The sequence below is a fragment of the Carassius auratus genome, chromosome 16, assembly GCF_003368295.1.
Source record: "Carassius auratus strain Wakin chromosome 16, ASM336829v1, whole genome shotgun sequence".
NCBI classification, from domain to species: domain Eukaryota; kingdom Metazoa; phylum Chordata; class Actinopteri; order Cypriniformes; family Cyprinidae; genus Carassius; species Carassius auratus.
In genome coordinates this window covers 9224639-9234637 of record NC_039258.1, presented here as the reverse complement: position 1 = coordinate 9234637, position 9999 = coordinate 9224639, and the positions used below count along the sequence as shown (strand labels likewise).

The 9999-nt window shown below is 38.8% G+C and overlaps 1 protein-coding gene across 1 annotated transcript; it reads left to right on the top strand.

Annotated features, from left to right (window-relative positions):
- Positions 1-2159: 2159 nt before the first annotated feature.
- LOC113116026 (PR domain zinc finger protein 13-like) lies at positions 2160-9403 on the top strand. Its single transcript, XM_026283849.1, has 4 exons — positions 2160-2697; positions 4222-4353; positions 4434-4554; positions 5876-9403. Exons 1-4 carry the CDS (start codon positions 2557-2559, stop codon positions 7309-7311), a joined length of 1830 nt encoding a protein of 609 aa, XP_026139634.1. The 5' UTR covers positions 2160-2556; the 3' UTR covers positions 7312-9403.
- The last annotated feature ends 596 nt before the right edge of the window (positions 9404-9999 follow it).

Genomic DNA, 9999 nt, shown 5'->3' with positions numbered 1-9999 from the left:
CGCATCCCCTATCTGCGACGCAGCTAGTCCGGCCTTTGTTAGGCGTGCACTTTCCCGCAACGAGAGCGAGTGGGTTAAGCGCATTAGGCATGTAAGATTAATATTTGTAGCCAAACATATTTATACACATTTAAAATACATTCATTCATTCATTAATAAACACTCATAATTTTCTCAAGCTTTAATTAGCACAACACCAATATGCCATGCGACTTGTTGAAAATGATGCACAACTAAAGTAAAAATAAGTGATTTGTATACAAAACGAGTTGTTGTCCTTATTTGCAATGAAAGGAAAACAACGAAAAAAGAAAGTAAGAGCCCATGAAGGGAATTTGTATGGATGATCGTTAATGGTTGGTTTAAAAAAAATGTTGAGCTCGGGCTTTGTGCATCGTTGAGATAGAGTGGTGAACCCTTGGCATCCAAGCCCAGTTTGGACGCATGAATGAAACCCCTGGTGAGACACTGCAGTTCTTCACACAGTCTCTGATACCCTACATTCATGCAACCTGTTAAATCAAATCCAACATTTAACTCGAATTGTAACGCTGAGACCCTGAGAAAATGCTTTCAAGCACCTGACTGAAACTTTCTCCAAATCTCACAATCCGGCGTGTAAAAAATGTCCTGGAATGCTCCGTTGGGGTCCACAATGTTGTTCCGAAATAAAGCTGCTGCCGTGTAATTAATGTGCCGTTTAAAAGACAGCGGACAATGCGAGCGTTCAAGCTATTTGATTTCATTTAATTTTCCATCCCATTTGCTCTGAACACTGCTTTAGCTCCCAAAAACCTGCTCCAATGAGCGCTTTGGGATTACTTTCACCCTTTACTTCTCCTGGTGAGGAGGACAGAAAAGAAAAACGTCCCCGTTTCCGCCTTTGTGCACAATTTATTAGTTGGAAAACTTCGACTTTAAAGAACACAAGACGAGAATGAGAATGGGACCGGCTGGTGTGAGAGCTGTAGAGGCCGGACCCGCTGTTGCAGAGCGGATGGGAACCAGTCACAAATGGCAACATTAATAAATAACCCACCACACAGCCGGCCTTTGCATGCGCCTATTCAAAAATTGTTCGCGTGTCGTTCACGCTCTTTGACTCATTAAGGAGCCCAAAGAGAAAGTTTCAGAAAGGAGCAGTGGGGTACCTTTTCCTGAAGAAAGAAATCCCACCTCAGATTCTCCAATTACAGCCGAGTGTCATCATAGAGTCGCCAGGCCAGAGGTTAGCAGGACATGTTCATGGCTTGAATTTATCGCCCACAAATTATTGTTTCTTTCCCTGGACCTCTGTTCAGTCATTGATGGCCACGATCAAAGAGGTCAAACGAAGTTTTAAAACCAGTGGGCAACAATACCACTAAAGTCACTTCAAATGACAACCAAGTGTCAAGAGTGAATGTAGTGGACTCCTCTTGCCATATGTCTGAATTAATGAAAAAAAAAGCAGAAGAAAAAGAAAATGTGAAATGTTCAAGTGTATTAATTCGTGCAGGCTAAATGATTACTTTTCCGGAATGTTTAACAATAAAATAAATAAAAACATATATATATAGTTATTTCTCCTTTTCTATTTAATACAAGTGAAGACAACGAAATCTGCTAGGAGATGAAATATTGGCAAGCAGAAACTCTTGTCTTGTACAAGATTTCGTGTTTTGTTCTGCATCCTTTGATAAAAAATTACCATTCATTCTGGAGCCCTGCAGGGCGCTTCGTCAAAACCGAACGCGCACATCCTGGTACGTGACCTGTTGTCAAAAAGTGTGAAATGATAAGGTGGTGGTTATTTTGAACGCGGCTCTTATTTTTTTATTATTATCATTATTATTATTTTTTGGCTGGTTCTCCCGTTGAGTACCTGCCCGGTCCCAGCACGGCACACGCCGGGAGTCAATAGAAGTTAACAAGTCTCCCAAACATTCCTGCTCCTTTTGTTGAAACTGCAACAGACAATGCAGCCAGGGAGAGAATAAAGAGCTTTGAAGTACATAAAACCTAAAAGGATGCAGCCAAGTAGATTTAAAGTAGTCACTGATTTCCAAAAACTGGTTTGTATAGGAACAATAAAAGGGGAGAGAATTTATGGAGAAATTATACAGTGAATTTGTCACTTAAAATATCGGAACTGTCTGGCGGACAAAGCCACATGCTGAGGATTAATGGTTGCGCCAGACCTTTGATTCTGCACTCTCTTTTCTCTGCCCTTGACAAATTGGATTTTGGGGATGGGAAGGTCGCTGGGGCCTATTGTCTCTTGACCATTTGGAGCGGTTCATTATGCGTGAGGGTGAGGGAAAGTCTCCATGTGACCATTTCGGAGGGTTCTACAGCTGCTAAAAGAGCGCAACTCTCTCATAGCGCGCTGCTCGCCCTTGCGCATTAATGTGCCGAGGGGTACCTGACCTGGACATAAGAAAAGCCGGATCACACACGCCACCGCGTCACTTTATGGGCGGATATTAGTCTGTCCTCATCTCAGACTCTCTCATCTTAATCAGTGCCTGCTTGGTCTTCCTGTTTCGGTTAGCGCAGCCCCACACAGAGTCAGCCATGCAAGCGACTCGGACACCCACTATCAGTGTGTTCGCCGACTGCAGCATCCCAGCCGGGCTTCGGATAGGACCGGTCCCGGGTATCTTCAAACTGGGGAAGTATGTCTCGGACCGCAAGGAACTTGGAGTGAAAAAGAAGGTGAGTTAGTTTTCTTTTTTCCTTTTTGTTTTTGACCAAAGTGTTCAACTTTTTATTATCGCTTTTGAAACTTTTATTATTATTATTCTTATTATTATTGAAAATGTACTTTGAGAGAAATGTGAAATATTTAAATTTCCCATTGCAAATAGATAAAGCATTCGACACATTTTAAACAGCATGCAAAATAATAAATAATAAAATAAATAAAAATAGGCTAGATCATGCATGCAAATATATCTTTACGTTTGTATTTTTTCTGCAGCTTTTTTTTATTTAAACTGCTGAATGACAACTACATAGGCCTACAAGTATAAAATAATAATCGTTAATAATAACTATTATTGTATTTTTAAATTACAGCAATATTATTATTAACATATTATTACTATTATTATTATATTAATAACAATACCATTGTTTCCATTTAAAAAACAAACATGCAGCTAAAAACTAGTAAAAAAAGTTAAAGTAAATTATCTTACTTTACTCGATGCAGACCTGTCACTCTTTATAAAGCATCCTCGTATTAATTGGTTTGTGCTGTCAGTTTGGAAATAATTGAGTTATATTAGCAGGACAACATGTCATTCTACGCCTTTCACTTAACCGCGTTAATAGGGTGACCTGAGTTTCTGCGCGAGATTTCATGCCCTCTCTCCCTTTAAATTTCAAAGCCTTGAGAGCTGCTTATTCCCATCATTTCATTTTTTTAAAGAAAACAGTAATCTAAAAGATAAACAAATGATTACATAAAATACTGCTTACATTTAACTGGAAACAATGTTAAATATGAACAAAAATAGCAATCGTAATTCTATTAAATACAGATGAAGTCAAATGAACTAAAAATATTACATTAAAATTATAAAGATCTTTTAATTATTTTATTCTACAAGTCTAATAATATGTGGAATATTCGTAAATCTAAGGGTCGTAAAAGGCGTCACATGTAAATGGCATTTACTTTCCTAAATAAGTTGTAAATAGACTGGAGCTCTTTACGCTGTCTGCTTCTGTGATTGATGCGCGTAAATGCAACGCCGAGGGCCATGGGCGATCATCAGGTGCAATCTCTGTGTCAAATGTCACGCTTTAATCTTTAATTTGTTTGAACAGAATAGAAATGCTTTGACACTCTTCAAATTCGTTTCTCATATCAACTCAATTATGTGGTCCGTTCCTTGAAAATTATCGCCATTGTCTAATAGACCGAATAAATGATATTAACGCTCTTTTGTTTGAAATACCTTGGGGTGATGTAATTAATAATGTCTGAGAAAGAGAAAAATAAAAAAGACAACAAAAGAAAATCTGAAATGAGTAGCATTTCAAATAAATTAAATGTAAAAAAATCTAGATATTCAAAAATGCTATTACAAAATATTTCCAACAGATTTGAAGGAGGCAAACGTGGTAAAAAAATATATTTTTCAATTTCATGGATCATTTGGACTGTTTTAGATATAAGCCAAGTAAGCAACATTAAAACACGTTATTCATGATAAAAATCTGTTTTTGCAGATTCGTTTGGTGAGGGGAGAATTCGTGGATGAGTCTGGCAGTGCAGTTCCAGATTGGATCGGTTTAATACGCGCAGCCAGGAACAGTCAAGAACAGAACCTCGAGGCAGTCTCGGATTTACCTGGAGGACAGGTGAGCTAAACAAAACAAAAAAAAATTAAAAAAAAAAAAAAATACAGACAATTTCTAATAATTTTACTTCTTTTCAAAAGATATTCTACCGTGTTCTGAGAGAAATACAGGCTGGAGAAGAACTGAGTGTTTGGTATTCCAGTGCACTGGCGCAATGGTTTGACATTCCTACGACTGCAACTCCAACACATGACGAAAAAGGTATAATAAAATAATAATGTTTATTTAAAAATTAACATTTTTATAGGGAGTAGAAAATACACTTCACTTTTTAATAAAGCTCAGAAATACAAATTGTATGGTAATTTACATTATGAAATTGTTTTGAAATGTATTTATTTTTGTCCAAACGTAAATCTGGCAATTTTGTTGTCATTAAATAAAGCGCAGAGGAATTCCTAAATATAACATTTTATGAAATAATAGAAAGCACGTTATGAAGAGCAACAAACGGATTTAAGTAACGCCACCACCAGCAGAATCTAATCCGATTTAATAGGCTTATCTGAGAATGCTGTCAGATTATCCGTGTTTAGTTAGTAAATCGAAAGATATGTTGTCTGGGGCAGTAACTCTTATTGATTGGTTGAGAATTATTGAGCTGCATACACATATAGCTACTGCAAGCTACTGTATTTGCTATATAATAATGCTTGATCATGATTGGCACTATGGCTGCATCATCTCTCTCCTAATTCGTTTTATTCTCTAATAAAGTCCTGGATGTCCTCTCATGGGCTGATGCGCGTTGTAGTTTAGCTGGGGGAAGAGGTTAACAAATGTCATCTAGTCATTAATATTAATTTATTCAAAAGCATATAAATTCAAAAAGGTGCTCTACGGTAAATTAGCTGGCTGCGTAAGGTATTGTTGGCTTGTGAATGCAAACTTTTATGTGGGATGTATATTGCTCTGATTTGCGACGCTTTACTGTGAGCGCTCCTCTCCGGCCAATACACGGTGCGCTCCTTGACATACGCGTCCTATTCTCCTGCGTCAACAGATGGGCCAGCCTCATTGTCTTATGCGACTAGCGATTTCAAGCAGCAGCTGCCGTCAATTCCACGGGAAAACACACAGAGAAAGTCTCTATTCAATGTATTGGCTTGTAAGCGCCAGATTGGACCGGAGCTTGCTCATTTGATGGTGACAATAAACAACGGGGTTTTGCAGATTACAAAATCATTACATCTATATCATTGACCCCAGACTGCCCAACTGGTGTCATGCCAACGTGACAAAGGCGAGGTGATAAAAAATCACGACGGCGGGCTTTAATAATGGAAGGTTATCAGATTTCGCAAAGAACCATTTCTGATCAATGATGAATTTTATACTACGTGTTCTTGAGTTCCCCGTGTGCATTAAAAACATCTTTATGACGCAGTACTAGATTTTTATTTGTGTTGAACTCAAAAAAAGCTTTTCAGTGTAAACTTGGAAAACACTTTTCTACACAAAGCAACGCAATTTAATTGCTTCTCAGTTTTATTAATTAATATTTTATTTTTATTTTTCTCAGGTGAGGAGCGCTATATTTGCTGGTACTGCTGGAGAATATTCAAATACCCGAACACCCTGAAAGCCCATGTGCATTTCCACTGTGCGTTAAGCAACAGCAGAAGTTTGGTAAACAACGAGCAAGCTAGAGGCACAGACAGCTTTAACAGATCTCCGAAATCAGGGGACATCCCAAATACGTCCTCCTCTCCACGGAACAGCCAAAACACCTTTATGCCAGACGCCGTGAAACGGGTCGCGTCCACCTCACCGTTCGCCAATAAAGCGGGACTATCGAAAAAACTGAGCGCAGAGGATCAGGACAGAGCCCTTGACATGAGCGTGACCTCCTCCAGAAACCCCGGACACATCCTGGGCCTCGGCGGGACCTCTTCTGTGCTCCACAGCATGGGTTTCCATCCAGGCGTGCGCTCTGCTTTCAAACCAATGGGACTTTCGAAGATCTCCCGGGCCGAGGTCGCGAGAGACGAGCCTAATGGGAAACCAAACAGTGTCGGGTTTAGCAAACTACTGGGGAACAACGTTCTACCTAACGTTCACCCGTCAAAATGCTCGCACCCCATGGACAGCACACCTCCCGCGATCCCTTGCGCAAACAGCATCCGTGGCTTTCCTCTTCTGCCACATTTTGAGGAAAACTCCGCTTTCAAGCACGTTGACAGCCGCATGCACTCTGCCCTGTCCCCCCCGCGTTACTCCCAGCTACCGGCCGGGTTTCACTTCGAGAGGTTCTCCTTGCCACAGTTTGATGGGGGGAAATCCTACAATGGGGACTGCAATATACCCCTAATGCCATTCACGGTTTACAATGGGGAGATCCTTTATAGCTCCCCATACTACCCTCTTAAATTTCACTTTGGCAACCTGCTTAAATACCCAGACTACTTTGGCGCACCAGCTCTGAATCCAGATCTAAACGCGATTACGAACATCGACAGGGAGATAGCGATGCACACGCAACAGCTGTCTGAAATCGCCGTAGAGAAGAACCGTTCACGACTGGAGTCTCTGCCCGCATCTAACCCCAACTCGGGCAAGCCAAAAAAGGGACATTTGTGTCTTTACTGTGGCAAATTGTACTCTCGAAAATACGGGCTGAAGATTCACATGAGGACTCATACAGGCTACAAACCACTCAAATGTAAAGTGTGTTTTAGGCCCTTTGGCGATCCCAGCAATCTCAACAAACACATCAGACTGCACGCGGAGGGAAATACGCCCTACAGGTGCGAGTTTTGCGGGAAGGTGCTCGTGCGCAGGCGAGATTTGGAGAGGCACGTCAAATCGAGGCATCCAGGCCAAAGCATCAAAAAATCCGATGACAAAATCGAAGGCATGTTCGAGGATGGCGAACAAAAAAGCGACAACGACAGCGACGTCGACGTTTGCTTCACAGATGACCAGAGCGACCAGGAATCGAGTAAACACAATGATTAATGGACTAATTTCTGGACACGTTGAAATGGACTTTGCTCTTAAGTAGCTAAATTATGCATGTACATAAATTAGTTATGAATTTGTTTGTTTATTTTATAAAATCAGAAAACCTTGTGGAAGCAAATGTTCCTCTATAATAATTTTGTGAAGGAGTCACTCATCAAGTTAATCTAATAACATGCTTATTGGTATTGAGGACATCTCGGCACCCCCAATGGAGCAGCACTTTATAAAGACGGGTTAATGCCATAAAACGAGTTTGCGTTATTTTGTTGTTAAAATGATCTGACCGTTTAAATCAGAATAGCACTTTTATTACCAAAAGCATTTAATACATTCTGTAAAAAAAAAAAAAAAAAAAAAAAAAAAAAGATCTTTGCATAACAACCGGCACCTACCAATACAAATAAAAGTGATGTTTAAAAGAAATACTGGCATGTCTATTTAGTCGTAAAGCATTTGTATAAAAAAACAATAAATAAAAGAAAATAAAAAATAAAAAGTGAATATCATGACGTTCCTTATTGTTGAGTGATAAGAGTTGTATCGTTTATTATTAAGATAATGTTACTTGATTTTATATATTTTCCCCCAAACAAACGAAAACATTTTCACTGTCTGTTTTGAATAAAATGGGGACAATATTGAAAAGGGTTTGATCAAGGGTTTGAGGGTTTCATATATTTTTTTTAACTGGAGGATATCTACGGCTGAGCATTTTTCTGTGGCTTCAAGCTCCCTGAAAATAACTTACGGTATGGCAGGAATTAATAATTGCTGACCAAAACACCCCATAATTCTTTGAAGATGTGCTTCATTATATTTTAAGATTAAATATAAATTAAAAGGTGGAAGGCATAAAATGGTCAAGGTTAGACTGATGCGCACTTGACGCGAAACATAACCGTCTGCCTTTAATATTTTTATCAATAGAGAAGACATCCAGAAAAGGATTCCTGGATTTACTTACAGTTAATTGTTCTCTTTCTCAGACAGCAGTTTAGATTATTAAAATTACCTATAGCGGTTAATGCTTTTCAGCAACTCAATTTAATCTACAGTTCTTACAGTGTAAAAATCGGATAGAGCTCTTTATCTTTTTATGATCTAACTTTTAAAAATTATTTAATTATTAATGAGATATTACTTAACGTCATAAAAAAATATTTGGTATGAATAAAACCTGTTAACTACATTCTTCATCTATCCGCTTCCTAGGCCTTCTACTTAAATTAATTCTCTTTGTCTCCCTTTAACACATTAAATATTACAATATATATATATACACTGCAAATCAACAATTACACCTTGACTGAATAAAATTAGGTCTTCCAAATAAGGAACACATCCAAACAGTCAGACTTAAGTTATAGAAATTTACCATTAATATTGGGGGATGTGGATTTTGTGCACAGCTGTAATAGAAGTCTCTCTCCACACAAAATCCTTTGCTTTATTTCTTTCTCTGTCCTTTCCCACATTGCTGTGTCCTTGATATGGTGCATTCTTCTTCTCCTCTGTGGCAACGCCTGGGCGTTCCTCACACAGTGGCACAAACATGTATGACTTTCTGTTTCATAGCCTGGGCTCTTACTAGTCATTGCCTCTGTGTCTTCAAAGAACTGACAACACAAGAACAACAGCCTGTAAGTTATGGCATCAGCATCCGACCATGACTGATTTCATTTGCTATTGTGGATGAAATAAAAGAGGATAGGGCTTGTGTAGTTCTTACTTCTGGATAAATGAAAGTCTGTTTAATTACAGATTTATGAATTTATACAATTGTCTTTTTCCCCTCTTTATTTCTTTACTTGTTCACTGTTCATTCACTGCTAATATGAAAGATCTTGGATCAGGGCCAGAGATAACCTGCTCATCCCCTCCCCTGGTGCCCCCCACCCCCACCAGCGCTCAAATCCATTAGTGCCGTTGATTAGTACTGACACCAGAAAAAGGGATTGATAAAGAGTCTGTTGACTTTTCACACAGTCTGAGAATCAGAGAAGTTTGGGAGTGCTTTCCCACATATATTAGACACTTATTAAGACCAACGTTACATCTGGGAATAAAAATAGAGGATAGAAGTAATGACAACACCACAATAAATAAATACTTTTTTCATTCAATGCATTAGTATTTGTTTGTGTGTTATATACAGTGCCCTCCTCAAGTACTGGAACAGTAAAGAAAAAATTGTTCTGTTTGCTGTGGAGTAAAGAAATCTGTAAATATGATTAAAAGATGAATATGAGACAAAACTACAAACTACAAAGTGATTCAACACAAATATATTTTACCAGCTAAGAAGATCAGCACTTTTAGAGTTTCATCTTCCTATCTGATGTGAGCATATCTGATGTCTGCATTCTAAGTCTTGATTCGATGATGACAAACACCAACCAGGATGAAGACGAGGAAGTCAACTCTGAAAGAAAAGCAAGCAATTTGGATGCTAAAAGAAAAGAGGGAGTCAATTAGAACTATAGGAAAAACAAAGGGCATGGAGAAATCAAGAGTTTGGAAATCAGTAACCAGCATCAGCAACCAACGATGACCTGATCGGTTGAGAAAAACAACAGCAGTTGATGACATACAAATCATAAAAAAGAAAAGAACCCTACAATACATGTCTGTAAGATCATCAACAACCTCCAGAAAGCTGGGGTGATGCTCTGTCAATGTACA

Coding starts and splice junctions, on each gene's coding strand:
- LOC113116026 (XM_026283849.1), top strand. CDS start 2,557: ATGCAAGCGACTCGGACACCCACTATCAGTGTGTTCGCCGACTGCAGC. Junction 2,698..4,221: donor AACTTGGAGTGAAAAAGAAG/GTGAGTTAGTTT, acceptor CTGTTTTTGCAG/ATTCGTTTGGTGAGGGGAGA. Junction 4,354..4,433: donor CGGATTTACCTGGAGGACAG/GTGAGCTAAACA, acceptor TCTTTTCAAAAG/ATATTCTACCGTGTTCTGAG.